Source organism: Polypterus senegalus, chromosome 2, assembly GCF_016835505.1.
Source record: "Polypterus senegalus isolate Bchr_013 chromosome 2, ASM1683550v1, whole genome shotgun sequence".
NCBI lineage: Eukaryota > Metazoa > Chordata > Cladistia > Polypteriformes > Polypteridae > Polypterus > Polypterus senegalus.
The window spans coordinates 32,447,629-32,463,527 of record NC_053155.1 but is presented as its reverse complement, the minus strand read 5'-3'; the positions used below and the strand labels follow the sequence as shown (position 1 = coordinate 32,463,527).

The following is a 15,899-nucleotide window of genomic DNA, read 5'->3' as shown; positions in this document are numbered from 1 at the left end:
GTTTAGGAAATGAATGACAGAACAATCCATCCATTTTCTTACAGGGAAAATGTAGCCTACCTTGGCAAATACTGAGTGCAATGCAGGATCAACATCTGGACAGGGCAGCAGTCCATCTCATTATGAAAACACACATCTTCAGACCCCTTCAGATTTTTCATATTTTGCTATGTTGTAGTCTTGTGCTATAACCATTTGAATTTATTTTTTTCTGCACACCAAGCAGTACTCATTATCCAAAAATGGCAAACCAGAAAATGGATTTTGGATATTTTTGCTGATTTATTAGAACACAGCAAGGTGCAGAGGACTGGAAGATATGGAAAAAGATAATCCGCTGTGGCAACCCCTAGTGGGAGCAGCCGAAAGAAGATTAGAAATAAATGATCTCATTGACAAAGTATTCAGATCTATCTATCTATCTATCTATCTATCTATCGTTACCTCCAGGGGGCATCACCGAGCTCCAAACTCCAGACATTACACAAACAATAGTCCCGGGTGTAAATAAACATTTTTTATTTACAAAAAATACCTCTAACAGATTGCTTCCTTTTAATGCAGCCCAATACAGCACATCAAAACATACCTTTTTTTCTTCTTTCTCCTCGACTCCTCTCAGGTAAGTGCTGTTCAGCTCCTCTCCTGACTCCGACTCGCCTGGCTGAGATCTAGCAGCTTCTTTTATCTATGACTCTGTGCTAGGGCATGGCCCATTGGAAGCACTTCCAGGTTATATGTAGGAACTATGAATCCCAACAGCTGCCCCTGGAGGCCTTAACAGGGTGGCCCCACAGGACTACAGATCCCAGCAGGCCCTGTGGGTGTCTGTGTGGGAATCCCAACTCTGATATACTGTCATCTTGAGTAATGGCGAAGAAAATATTCAGCAATGTTCATCTCCCCCTGTCCTTCCATTGTACTGGCTTTAAAGCCATCTATCTATCTATCTATGCATTACAATATGGAAGAAGGGGCCTGAGTTGCCTCAAAAGCTTGCATATTGTAATCTTTTCAGTTAGCCAATAAAAAGTGTCATTTTGCTTGACTTCCCACTACATTCATAATGGCTACCATAGTACAACACCTTAGTACTACATTAACTGACATTAAATTTCATCTGCTACAAATCTGCCCAAACCTGTATGCTGTCCTAATCCCTCTGTAATGATTTAACGGATATCAGATTATCTGCCAATCCACCTATTTTGGTATCATCTGCAAACTTAACCAGCTTGTTACTTATATTCCTATTCAAATTATTTATATATATTAAAAATAGCAGCGGCCCTAGCACTGATCAATGAGGGTCCCCACTCTTAACATCAGCCAGCTCTGATGAGGTTCCTCGCACAATCATACCCTGTCGTACGCAAGTTCTCCGTTCGGTTTTGCAGACTGGCGGCACCCAGCGTCAAAGCAGTGCTACTGTACCTGTGTTGTTATCCTTTCTTTCTTAGACGTACATTCCTGACGCGGCTTTATAAATACACTGAAACTAAATGCATATTGTTTATTAGTGTAACGCATCTGATTGTAATTAACTTGTAACATTATAATAGTCCAGGGAATAGCCATAGTATTACAAATACCATAACTGCTTTAGCATTGTTACTCTCACTGCACCTTCTTCTTTCAGCTGTTCCTGTTAGGAGTTGCCACAGCGGATCATCTTTTTCCATATTACTCTCACTACACCACTCGGAGTATTTATATCGCTGTATCTGAGTGTAAATCACAGCAGCAGCTGATTGGAAAGAGAATTATCAGTATACAGCATCAAGCACACAATGCCTCAGCCATGGAAAAACGCTTCAGAGTCTTTCCTGTACGGACCTCGCGGTTCAGACACAGTTTCATCCCAAGAACTATAAACGCACTGAATCAGTCCATCAAGTGATCCTTGTAGAACTGTTTGTACTTATTAGTAAAGATACCTCACTGTAAACTTGCACTTTAGTTAAAATATTGCACAACCTGCGCCACTTTATAAAGCGTGTATTTACATATGATGATGATATCATTTTTAAGATGAAATGCAGCAAAATATGTTGATAATATTATACAGTTTAAACTAACTTCATTTAAATAATCTGTATTGTTAATAATTAAACACGTGAGGACACGGTGCCACAGCGCTAGCTAGTTCACGGATTGATCCTGATTGATTTCTGTATAATAACATGCTTTCATTCCTATCATCATGAAAAAGATATCAAGTATACATCTCAGTATTTTAATTATTCAGACAGCTGTAATATCACGAATGTAATGGATTATGTGTCCTGTCGGAGGAAGAGAAAGCCGGTTTAAGAACCACATAGTAATTCACACACATAAAGGACAAAGAAGATCAAATATAAAACAAAGCATTTAACGTGCTACTTTAGTTATGATGTGATTTGAGAAACTAGTAAATTAATCGATTTTAAGATGAAGTTTATGATGTTCTGCTTTAATGACAAAATAAACCACATAATTAAAGTGGAAATTTTGAGATTGAAGTTGACATTTCCTGCTTTTTTCCCCCACTGTGTGCCTATTTTTTTTTTCTCTGTACCCTAATAAGCTTTCATACGACACTCAGAAGTTGGGCTACGACTTGCCTTTTCACAGCGACTTGGATATGTGACAACTTCTTTTTTATTTCGGGTACTGTGTGACTTTGTGGACTTGAGCTTTTGATTTTCTCCGACACTCTGTCACTTAATCAACTTCCTTTTCTTGTTTATACCACTGTTTAAACCAACAAATAGTAAGTTTTTCTTTGCTGAAATTCTTATATTTTCCCCCGTTCTTTTCCCATTGTCTTTTCACAGAAGGCCGAGCTTAAGGGCTATTTATATTGATTTGCATAATCATAGAGTCGTAATTCTGGGAGGAGTTGGGGCGGGACAGGAGGTGCGTGCTCGAGCGTTACTTTTCACGCTGACCGGGATTTATGTAGCGGAAGAACGTGGAAGTTGGAGTACGTACAGATTCCTGCATCTAGATTTTTCTGTGCGTAAGCACATTTTGGCTTTTGTGCTTACGTTATATATTTTATAGTGTGAATTCTACGCATGCCGTTATGCATGAGGCCCTGGTGATTTGTTTGTTGTTGTTGTTGTTGTTATTGTTGTAAGAGAGAGAAGTACTGGAAGAAAGAAGGAAAGGCCGATTCTGATTCTGGTTTTATTCTTGGGTTTAGATTTGGATTAATTTATTGGAGTTATTTTAACTTCCTCACAATGATACTGCTTTTACAGATTATTTACTGAAAATCATTTTGCACCACACATTTGTTTTGGGCACTTTGGATTGTTTGAATAAAAGAAACTTTGCATGTTTTTTCCACCATTCTTTGCTGTCTGAGTCCTCATTGTCCTAGTAATCTCAGTTCCTGACTCTTGATGAGGAAGCACACAGAGCTACAGGCACCAGGAGCTCCTCAAAACTCTTTGGTGTGATGTGGCTTATATTTCAAGCAGACCCCACTGGTAGGCTTATTTATGTTGGTTTTGACTTCACATTAACCCTGACTTTCAAATTAAATTTTGTCTTTTTGATTCCTGGTTGCCTAGTTTGACTTGATGTTACAGTTTCAAATCTTTGCTTTTTTTGATCTCCTGGCATTTTAAAGTACTCACAATAATCCTTCAGCACATCATTGTGTTCTTAACAGATTTACTTAATTGCACCTATTTAAGATGGTGGCTCTGAACAGTGTGTTTATCAACAGTTGGTATCTCTTAGAAAAACAGAGAAAACTTTCTAGTGCCAGTTAAGGAAAAAAAAACAACTGTTTACAGGATTTTTGCAACATTTTTCAACTTTGTTTTTTGACATTTTAGTTTGGGATTTTTCTGGTGAATAATAATAATAATAATACATTTTATTTAGTGAAAAGCCAGCTATTCTTTTGCTCAGATTCAGTTTGATCAACAATGCTTTTCTCCATTTCCCAGTACTTTCTGGCTCAAATTATATTCTGTACACCCGCCTCGCCTCACATGGTCTTCACCACACTAGCACTCGAAAATTATTTTATTGTCTTTGTTCATTTGTCCTTCACTATCTATCTCACTTTCTGTTTCAAATATCTTAATAGCCATCCAAATAAAATTTGATGTGCCAGCACTCTGCCCTCAGCTCAAAAAAAAAAAAAATAACAATAATAATTTCTTATAGCTTGCCATCAATCACCAAACTCTGAACTGTTGGGAGATTGAATACACAGATATTATTAAATCATCCAAGGTCACCTCTCCATTTGCAGCAACAATGAATAGTAAACCAATACATAAAAGCAGCAAGGCAGATGACACCAGCCTGTACTAAGAGAAACATAACAGGACATTAATACAGCATATGCTGTGGGTACTGGGAGGCACAATGGTGCAGAGGCTGGCACTGCTGCCCCACAGATTCAGCATCCAAGTTTCATCCTCACCACTGTCTCTATGGAGTCTGCATATGCCCCCCATGTCTGTCTTTCAGGTACCCTTGTTATATCTTAAGTCGAAGTCATTCATTTTTCAAGGTGACTTGACCATCAGGCCCTGAAGGTGGGAAACGTTTCCACGGCATTACAGGGTGAGTCAAAATTATGTTAACATTTTAATGGTGGAAACAATTTATTCACAAATCATACTTCAAATGTGCAAGATGATTTATATGAATGTCTCAACCTGTCCACCATCATGCTCAACAAACAAAAAACAACAAGCCACAGTACTATTTAAAGCCCAGACACACATTTCACGGGGAACAGATGATACCACAGTCCGTATTCTGTCCTTCAGGTCATTGAGATCACAAACTTTCCTGCTACACATGGGTTCCATCACCATACCTCATAACCAGAAATTACAGGGTGTCAAATCAGGGGAGTGTGGAGGCAATGATAATGGTCCACCATGACCTATCCACTGATCTGGAAAGGTGTGATTCGATAAAAATAATCCATTAGTGTTAACATAATTTTGACTCACCCTGTATTATTATTATTATTATTATTATTATTATTATTATGATCACCACCCATCTGTCAGAGCACTAAACGTATGCCTGTGCTTTTACCAATGGTTAACCAGACCTCTAAGACTTCGAACTCAGCTTGTTGTTCAACTGAGAACTCATTAAAGAATGCAAGTTGTGCCAAGGATTGCGATTTCTTTAATGCTGACTCTACACAGGAGTTTTTCCATCTGTTCTTGGAACCCAGTCTTGATGGTTCCCAGTGCATCTATGACTACTGGAGCCATTCTTGTCCTCATGTTCCACTTGCGTCTGACTTCAACCTCAGTGTCTTTATACTTGATGATCTTCTCCGTCTCCTTGCTCAGGATGTTGTTGTCATCTGGGAATGACACAACAATGAAGATGAATGACTAGCTCTTCCTGTCATGGAACACGATGTTCAGCCTATTGGTGGTGATGGTACAGCCTGTGGGAATGGTCTTGTCCCATATGATGACACTGTCTCCAGTGTCAACAAATGTGTCTGGCTCGTACCACTTGTCCATTGTTGGCATAGTGTTGGCATAGTATCCAATGCAGGTATATACTGACCTGGGTCAAGATACTCCTTCTGGGCCAGTATGGCATCTGGACACTAGGTGGCTGATGGTCTCCACAGCTTCAATACACAGATAGAATTTGCTGATGACTGATTGTTATTATTATTTACTTAGAAGACACCTTTATTAAAGACAACTTACAAAACAAGTTATACACAAGAGTGAATAGAAGGAACAAACATCAAAAGGGACAGAGAACAAGTAAAAAAACAATAGGCAAGAGGGAATAGTATTACTACTAAAAAGTTATACCTGCAACTAGACTAAATCACAGAACTGAAGGAGGGTGGATGTTCTTCTTTCCATGACTGTATGTAGGTACTGTAGTAAGCTGTGACTATTTCCTGGATAAGAGGGTAAGGATGATGGATGAATGGATGGATGGATGGGTGGATGGATGGATACTACAGTAGATCTGTTTCTCTGGCAGTATAGGGTTTGGCATCAGCATTCATGTTGTCTCCCAATGGAGTCTCTCTTCCCTTTTGTAAGAGAACTCATTTGTAGAAATTCTCCTTTAATAATGACAATACCATCTGATCCCTTAAAGCATCCCTGACTGACCTAAAAAAACTTCCTAGAATGAGTCCCTAAGGAATATCTGCATCCTTTCATGTCTTGTTAAACAACTTCCAAATAGTTTTGCAGCTGTTGCATTTTGAAGTATTATGAAGTGACTGGGAAGAGGGTAAGTGGGAAACACAAATGTGATGACATTTATGGCCTTCCTTCACAGAGCTCTTTGTGGTGGGAGTTCATCTCGGAATATGCTGAGGTTTGTTTAGTCTCTGGCACCGAAAGCTCCAGATGCATCATAGCTTCTCTGAAGGAGGACAACATTTCATTAACAGGCTCTCTTTCATGAGAACAGAAGCTGATCGCTCCTGATGAGTCTACACGAGAACAGACGCTTGCCGAAGTCGTAGGCGGTCTTGGAATCACTTTCTAGGATGAGTTGCGTATCACTTTAACAAATCTGACATCCTCTGAGGTTCTTATGTTAGATATTAAAAAATAAGACACAAAAAACTAAATATAGAGATGGCTTTGGTGCACTAAAATGTGGGAAATAATATTTTAGACCATTTGTAAGAAGATACCAATGTCCATAGTAAAATATTAGACTGTGGGAGGTAAAGCAGGGGAGGTATTGTGGGTAACTGCAAGTACAGAATAAATCAAGTAAGGCAGGACAGGATTTGTGTCGCAAGATCCCTTGCTGTGATTATAGAAGAGATATCAGGGGGTGACTGTCGTAAGGTGATGTCCACGGCTCATTGCCTTTTAAAATAAATAATTGCCGTACTCGCGGCTTAAGGAGGGGGTGTGGTAGTGCGGCTGGAGCGATGCGTTGTAGGTGTTTTCTCACTTAAGTGCACAGGTGGGGAATTGTCCAAGTTCATAATTGATACCGGGAGCAGCTAATCGCCACACGTGTGCCACGTCCCCACATATAAGAAAAAAAAAGAGAGAAAGAAAAGGGAACAGAGGTAGACAGATGACTGAAGAGTAGTCTAGGGAGGATGATCTGACCACCTAGAAGAGAAAGGCAGGATGAACTTGTGCCCCGTGAAGAAGCGTAGGCTGTGATGCTCTCGGGGCTGGTTCACTCCACTGAACAACAGTGTGGATCTGAGGTATGATTGCGGGGGCGTTACGGAAGACAGGAGGAGAGCTGACCTTGGAAGGTGTGGCTGCGATGTGCTGAGGCAGCCAAGACGGGGGTCAGGTGGATGAAGTTTGTGGCTGTTGAGTCTCCGCAGACTGCGTGAGGGATGGGTGAGCTGGGGAGACAAAGAAGGAGCTGGGCTGGGATCTAAAAGAACCGGCGACTGCATTTTTAACTCCTGCTTTTAATGGATTTATTTATTGTGGTTTTATCCCCCACTAAGCACTTGTTTTTTTATGGATTATTTATTACGGATGTTTATGAACACAGCACTGTGATCACTTTTTGGTTTGTTTTGATTATGTTTTTAATAAAAGCGCAGAACACTTTTTTTCACCATCCCCATGCTCCATGTATGATTTGTCCCCATCTGTCAGCTCAGTCACTCAAAACTATCAACGGTGTTGGGTTCGAGAGGCTCCAAAATGGGAAGAGGAAACATGGAGCAGGACCTGCACCATCACAGTGATACACCCCAATATAAAATTAGGGTACATGGGGTGGGGAAACTAAGTGGCACTCCAGAAAGGACAGGTGGTAGCTGAGAGGCCCAACAGTGTCTACTGTACATGAACTCCTGCTACCCTCCATAATAGACAATTCACTTGGGGTAGGCCTGTCACTTTAAGAGCTGGTTAGGGAAACTCCAAACAGGGCTGCCTGGCAAGTTTCTTCACACACCCAGCACCCCAAAAGTCATTCCTAGCAAGGGCTTTAAGAGATAATTCTAAAGATATGTGAACATTTTAAATTAGTAACTCTTCTCTGCATTTTAGATAAAGTTGAATTGGGGTTTTGAAGAACAGGGAATTCAACTTTACTGGTGTTTTCCCTAGAATTTTAGTTGGAACTTTACATATTTTTTTTTCTTCTTCATCATTATCATCGTCATCATCATCAGGAAGTCTCCCAATGCCATTTTTTTTTTTGTTTTTTGTGGTTGCTGGCATTTTTTGGTTCCATTGCAATGATATAACAATCATTTTTCTTTGTAGATCTTTTAGTGTTTTTCTTTCTGAGAATGATTTTACCTTAAGGTCGGTGCTCTTGGTTTATTTATGTTGAATGGCTTATGATTAGGGATGTGAATAAAAGCCATTTACACATTTAGCCAAGTGGAGGATGAAATTATGAAATTAAAACAAAAACAGCACATAAACCCCATCTCCTAAACACAATGCACTTGAAAGACAGAGTGTCACACATGCAGGCCTAGGGGACACCTTTAGGGCACCATTGTGGTAAGTAATACCACCCCGAGACAAAAGGTGGCGCTAAGGCTAACAGTTTCTCCTTCTTCACCTACAGGTCTGAGGCCCATGTGGCAGTGGGTGCCTAACCTGCCTGGCTACCAAACTAAGTTCTGCTCCTTCTGGGAGTGAATATACATAACCAGGAAGACAGTCGTCATTTGGACCTGTCTGCAAGGTGAGACTGAGCCCAGCACTCTCCAAAAGCTCAAATGGAGTGATGTCTTTGGTAAGAAACGCCATTCCTTTGGAATTCAGCCTACACCCATTTCTTTTCTTTCACAATATCGACTAAACGGGGATCACCAGGGTGCTATCCCAGTCTTTTGTTGTCTTTGGCTGTCACAAGAATAAATAAGATTTTAAATTTGCCTCCTTGACAAATTCTATCCATCAGGTTTACACAACTGGTGATCTTTGTTTGGGGCTCTCATCACACCTTGTTCTAGGAAACAACAACAACAACAACAACATTTATTTATATAGCACATTTTCATACAAACAGTAGCTCAAAGTGCTTTACATATTAAAGAATAGAAAAATGAAAGACATAATTATAAAACAAAATAAATCAACATTAATTAACATCGAATAAGAGTAAGGTTCAATGGCCAGGGGGGACAGAAAAACAAAAACTCCAGACGGCTGGAGAAAAAATAAAATCTGTAGGGATTCCAGACCATGAGACCGCCCAGTCCCCTCTGGGCATTCTACCTAACATAATTGAAACAGTCCTCTTTGGATTTAGGATTCTCACGGAAGGGCTTGATGATGATGATGGTCACGTAGACTTCTTCCTTTTAATCCATCCATCATTGTTGGAGCATCATGAAGCTTTGAGTAGGTGGAGGTGGCGCAGGCCACCACCACAAAGAAACCGGAAAAAGAAACAGAAAAGATGCAATGCAGAACAATGCAAATCAATCAACACGTGACTTCTCTGCAAAGGACTCAACACCAAACCATTTAGAGCTTAAAGAAATTCACCTTAGCGCTAGCACATGGGCTTGTCAATTAGAATGATAAAAATGGAGCTAACAGTTTACAACAACTCAAGTTACATATGAAGTAATTGGAACCCTAAAGGAGACCAAAACTGACCAAACCACCTTGCCACATTGTGCTTTAACACATTGGCTGCTGGACCATTTATTACCAGGGTATTGCAGCATAGGTCTATGCATATCCTCTTCTTCTTTGTCTTTCGGGTGCTCTCATTAGGCCACCGTCCCTCAGCATGTGCAGGATGACCCTTGCAGCCCACGATCACTCCTGCTCTTCAGTTAAGCAGGAGTGATCCGTCCCTTGACTGCTGTTACCTTCGCTCCACTGCGGGGCATCTAAGCTGCTTTGACTTCCACTGGCTCGCCTGTCTAATTCTGCTCCCTTCCCAATTTTCTTCCTCATCTTTATCTTTATATCCCTTTCATTTCCTCCTGTTCTGGCCTATTCAGATCTTTTTGTAGTCTTTGTGTGTGCAGGTGCATTAAAACCTCTACAAAGCCTAAGTAAGAGATGGCTGAGCTGATCTTTCTTCTGCACATGTATATATAATTAGTCTATTAACCTATTAAGCCCTCTGCAGCCTCTCGTCGCTCCGCTGCAACACAAACACTCACAACGTCTGAGCCGCACTGTCTTTAAAACTATCTGCCCCTGCTGTCATCCGTCATAGACCCCAAAAATGTTTCAACACAGGAGGATAACAGATATTGCGGTACTCACTGTATCTATAGTTTAAAGAAGTGGTGAGACAGCCTTCTTCTGTTATGCATTTAAAATCTGGAATAGCTGACCGATAGAAATTCGCCAGGCTAATACGGTGGAGCACTTTAAAAAACTGCTAAAAACACATTACTTTAACATGGCTTTCTCAAAGCTTCATTTTAGTGTAACCCTGATACTAAACCTACTAAACTTACTTTCTCTGCTGTTCTTCTTCTGGTTTTCTGTGGTGGTGATCTGTGCCACCATCACCTGATCAGGGCACCATGCAGTCCCCACACTGATGGATTGAAGGCCAGAGGTCCACATGATCATCATCATCAAATTCTTTCACGTGAAGCCTGAAAACCATGAGGACTAATTGAGATCGTTTATGTGCGGTAGAATGCCCAGTAGGGGGGGTTGGCCAGGTGGTCTTGTGGCCTCAGAGCCCCTGCAAATTTTTTTATTTTTTTTCTCCAGCCCTCTAAAGTTTTTTTTTCTTTTTCTGTCATACTAGCCATCCGATCTTACCTTGTTTGTTGCTATTAAGTATTGCCTAATCTTAGTTTTGTATTTCTATTTTTTATAAACTTTTCTTTTCTCATCTTGCAAAGCACTTTGAACTACACCATTTGTATGAAAATGTGCTATATAGATAAATGTTGCTGTGGTTGTTATAGTGTCAATGCTGTTACACCATCAATGCGACGATTGTAGTCATGTAATCTTCAGGAAGGCATCAAATGAATAAAGAAAATTAGGATGTTATTAACTTAAGGTTTGCAATCGTAATTCCAAACCTAAACTTCTTTTTCTTCTTTCGGCTGCTCCTGTTAGGGGTCGCCACAACTGATCATCTTTAGAACATTAGAACATCAGAACACTCTAGACGAGAACGGGCCATTCAGCCCAACAAAGCTCCTATCCACTTGTTTCCTCCAAGAAAACATCAAGTCGAGTTTTGAAAGTCCCTAACGTCTTACTGTCTACCACACTACTTGGTCTCTTATTCCAAGTGTCTATCGTTCTTTGTGTCAAGAAAAACTTCCTAATTTTTGTGCGAAATTTACCCTTAACAAGTTTCCAACTGTGTCCCCGTGTTCTTGATGAACTCATTTTAAAATACAAGTCTCGATCCACTGGACTGCTTCTCTTCATAATTTTAAACACTTCACTCATGTCATCTCTTAATCTTCTTTTGCTTAAACTGTAAAGGCTCAGCTCTTTTAATCTTTCCTCATAATTCAACCCTGTAGCCCTGGAATCACCCTAGTCGCTCTTCTCTGGACCTTTTCTAGCGCTGCTATGTCATTATTGTAGTCTGGAGACCCAAACTGCACACAGTACTCAAGATGAGGCCTCACCAGTGTGTTATAAAGCTTGAGCAGAACCTCCTGTTACTTGTAATCCACACGTCAAGGTGCTATATAACCTGACATTCTGTTAGCCTTCTTAATGGCTTCTGAACACTGTCTGGCAGTTGATAGCGTACAGTCCATTATGACTCCTAAATCCTTCTCATAAGGTGTACTCTCGATTTTCCGACTGCCCATTGTGTATTCAAACCTAATATTTTTACTTCCTATGTGTGATACTTTACATTTACTGACATTAAATTTCATCTCCCACAAATCTGCCCAAGCCTGTATGCTATCCAAGTCCTTCTGTAATGATATAACGGATTCCAAATTATCTGCTAATCTACCTATCTTGGTATCATCTGCAAACTTAACCAAACTGAACTTCTTCTTCCATATCTTCCTGTCCTTGTCATCTTGCTTTGTCACACCCATCACCTGCATGTCTTCTCTCACCACGTCCATAGGCCTTCTCTTAGGCCTTCCTCGTTTCCCCTTGCCTGGCAGCTCTATCCTTAGTATCCATCTCCCAATATACCCAGCATTTCTCCTTAGCTTTTTAAAGAGTTAGGGTTTTATATTAGGCTTAGAAGATAGGTGTTCTTATCTTCTGGTTTCAACTTTTGCTTTTGTTATGGAAAATGATGGAACATAAAGAAATGAGGTTTTATCTACCAATCCTTTCTTTTGCCCACGTAGCACATCATAATTTGCCTTCATAACAGAAAATGCATTAATCTTCACCACTAACGGTTCAAAAAGCTTGCCAGAAAGGGAAAGAAGGAGGATCTGCTGATTTGCAGTGAGAGGCTAGAACTTGGCAGCAACCATCTGCAGACAAAGTAACCTCCAAATCGAGAGGAAGCGTCTAATAGAAGTAGACTTGAGAATGAAAAGACATGATAGGTCAGCATTTCATATATTGCTGCCAAAAGAGGGCTTGTACAAAAAAATATGCGCAGGACATCTGTGAATGTACGCTAATTACCATAAAAACTCTCAACTAATAGGAAAGTGCAGAAGACTAGTCCTTGGTGTACTTGGGTCAAGTCGTGACAATTTAATAAAATACATCTCACATTCTGTTATGGAGCAGCTAAACAGAAATGTGCTACCAAAAAAATAAATAAATAAAACAACACAGTATGAAAAATGAATTAAACAGAGTAGCCCAGAACTTCTACCATTTTTCATCTAAGCCTACGGAAATGCCAGCTTACATGATTATGACAAATAATAGAGAAGATAAATCTTTACTTGACTCTGAAATGAGGTGCTTAATTACTGCAGTCCCTGAATATGTTCCTTGCATTAAGTTGACAGTGAAAAAGCACCAACTAATGTAATGTAATTTAGTGTCTTCTCTATATGAAGGTTCATAATAAATGCAGACTGTTCTTTTTTCAGTGTAAATGACTTCCTTTTATTCATTATGCATCTCTCTTGAGTATTTGCCTAAAATCTAAAGATCACCCACCTTCACAAATGTTCATGGATATTGAGTAGGGAAACAACCTGCCGAATTCTTCAAAACTCAGGTAGCAGTGTGTTTCATGATGAGATGTTATCTGCGGGGCGCAATACGGTTTATAGGGAAGCATACCGGTGTGGCATCAGGACAAGAACTGCAAATGGAAAAAGGTAGCAAGTAGAGGACAGAGAGACCAATTTACAAGGTCCACAATTAGAGGAAACGGAAGCCTTGAGACAGACCAAGTTTGCTGGCTGAAAAAGTTTTGTAATGTGACATGGCCTTAAGAACAACTTGGTGAGATGTGTCATTCATTTTCACTGAAAAACGCCGATCAATCACCCCGTGCTCAATACACGTTGTGGTATAAGAGCTGGCTGACTCACCTGTCTGTGTGACCATGCGGGCCTGGTTTACAGTCTGCTGCCCAGACATCCGTGGGCAGGTCTTGGGTTGAGCAGAAGCTTGTTGCATCTGTGGGGAAGTAGGTGGAGCAGCCATGGGACCCACTGGACGTGTCACCGCATTCATGAGAATGGGACTGGAGGAGCCTGTGGGCTGGGGGGAGTTGGTAACCCCCTTCATTGTCTGTGCAGATCCAGGCAGGGTAGAGCGGCTTGATCCCATTGCAAATGGTGCCCTAGAGGTAGAGAGAAGCCAGAAAACCCAACAATTAGTTAATGTAAAGAAGCTGTAAAGGTTTGCGACAATCAATCATTTACAAAGACAAGGACAATGCAGCATCCTCTTAAACTCGGTCAACTTTTTGATAAAATTGGATAATACAGGGTGAGCCATAATGAAGTACCACATTTCTCAACTGTGCAAGGTAGAAGTAGCTGAGTGGGTTGGGTCGGGTCCCTTGACAGGCGATCCCCTGTAGTTTTCAGTCAGCAACATGCCTTGGTCCGGTGCTCACTATGCCTTTGCTGTCGAAGCATTCTTCAAAAACAACAAATCCATCATCACTGTGCAACGCGCCTTCCAAACATACTTCAGCATTCCTCCTAACGGTGACGTCCCAAATCGGCAAACAATTCTTCAGTCGGTGGCTAAATTTAGACGGACGGGTACAACACTGAAGAGAAAATCTCCAGGCTGTCCTTAAACTGTATGAACACCTGAAAACATCCAAGCTGTAAGAGCATCAATTTTGCAGTCTTCTAGACGTTCAGCGCACAAATATGTTTCTGGCTTAGGCATTTCCAACACATCTTTGAGGAGAATTTAGCATGAGGACCTTAATTTCCATCCTTACAAAATGATGGTAGTGCAGGAACTCACTGAGAAAGACTGGGAGAGCCGTAGAAAGTTGTGTGTGAACATTCTGCAAACCATTCATCGAGATGTCATTGCCATGTGCAGCCACGAGGCACATTTCCATTTGAATGGTTGCGTAAATAAGCAAAACTTTTGCTACTGGGCTGAAATCAACCCTTGTGAACTTCATCAGGAAATCCTGCACAGTGAGTGTGTTACAGTTTGGTGTGCCGTTGCAGAATTTGGCTTTGTAGGCCCTCACTTTTTTGAGGAGGGGGGAGCAATAGTCACCATCACTTCAGAATGTTACATTGAAATGCTAGAGAACTTTTTGTGACCCCAACTGGACGAAATGGATGTGGTGGATGCCTGGTTTCAACAGGATGGAGCAACCACTCATACAGCGTGGAGATCCATGCACGTTTTGCGGGAGATGTTTCCAGGGCTGCTGATCTTCCTGCACGACGATGTCGGGTGGCCTTCACGTTCATCTGATCTTGCTGTGTGCAATTTCTTCTTGTGGGGCTATCTCAAGTCGAAGGCATACACACACCAACCTCAAAACCTTGAAGCCCCTAAGGACATTATTCACCACTAAGTTGCCACTATACCCCTTGAAATGGCCGAACGAGTCATGTGAGTGTTCAGAAATCTCGAAGAGTGTATCACTAATGATGACCACCACCTGGAAGACATCATTTTTAAAAAAATGTGAAAAAAATCTATTTTGCATACCATTTCTTGTGTCATACTGACATTTATTTTATCTTGTAGCATTTGTTTAGAATAAACATTTGAAATGTGGTACTTCCTTTTGGCTCCCGTTGTATAACATCAATTTTTTCTTGTCTCGATGTAAACAATGTTTGCAACTCATGGCCAAGTCTGGAGGGTCCATCTCTGAACCCTGAATATATCTCTTATACATATTTCTCTTGTGCTTCGTCCTGCTTTCTCTTCAAAACCGGCCACCCCCCCACACTCAGCCCACATGGCATTTCTCGATTCCTATTGGTTCATCCTTCTTCCTCTTCAAAACTGGTCCCCCCCACATGCAGGCCACATGGCATTTCTTGATTCCTATTCCTCCTTTTCCAAACCCTTTCCCACGCTGCTTGCGGCCTCCCATACACCCCCCCCACCACTTTTTTCGATTCCTATTCCTCCTTCGGACTACCGCGTTCCCCGCTTCTCTCTCATGACCCCATTGGTGTCACGTCACCGCCCTATATCTAACCTGACCATGTGACCTTTCACTTCGGCCATGTGTGCGCCTGGGAGTCTTTTCCATAGCCTGCTACAGGAAGGTACTCTCTCGACCATTGGCATTGTTTTCGCTCCTTGCTATTTTCATTATACTGCGATGGTTGTTTCCTAAGCCTTTGTTAGAAAATTAGCGACAGTATCTTCTCTGTCGACGGGTTTTTGTACGTCATCTCTATTCCGGGATCCGCCAACTGCCTGTTCCTATCAGTGGGTTATTTCTTGACACAAATGGTTGATGAAGGCAATGCACTCTCACTACGACATAGGGCAGTAGATTTCATTGCATCACATTGGGACAGATTTGGAGACGTTCCTCGTGTTGTTCTTTCCAACGCGAGTGGAGTTATCAAAACAAGT

At 41.1% G+C, this 15,899-nt stretch overlaps 1 protein-coding gene across 2 annotated transcripts in view; it reads right to left on the bottom strand.

Annotated features, from left to right (window-relative positions):
* LOC120522845 (E3 ubiquitin-protein ligase SH3RF3-like) overlaps nucleotides 1-15,899 on the bottom strand; it is a 649,404-nt gene that overhangs the window by 61,720 nt on the left and 571,785 nt on the right. For both annotated transcript variants that reach the window (XM_039743546.1, XM_039743547.1), the window contains one exon: nucleotides 13,403-13,656. In XM_039743546.1, the coding sequence (XP_039599480.1) occupies nucleotides 13,403-13,656 (254 nt within the window). The remainder of the gene's footprint in view (nucleotides 1-13,402; nucleotides 13,657-15,899) is intronic.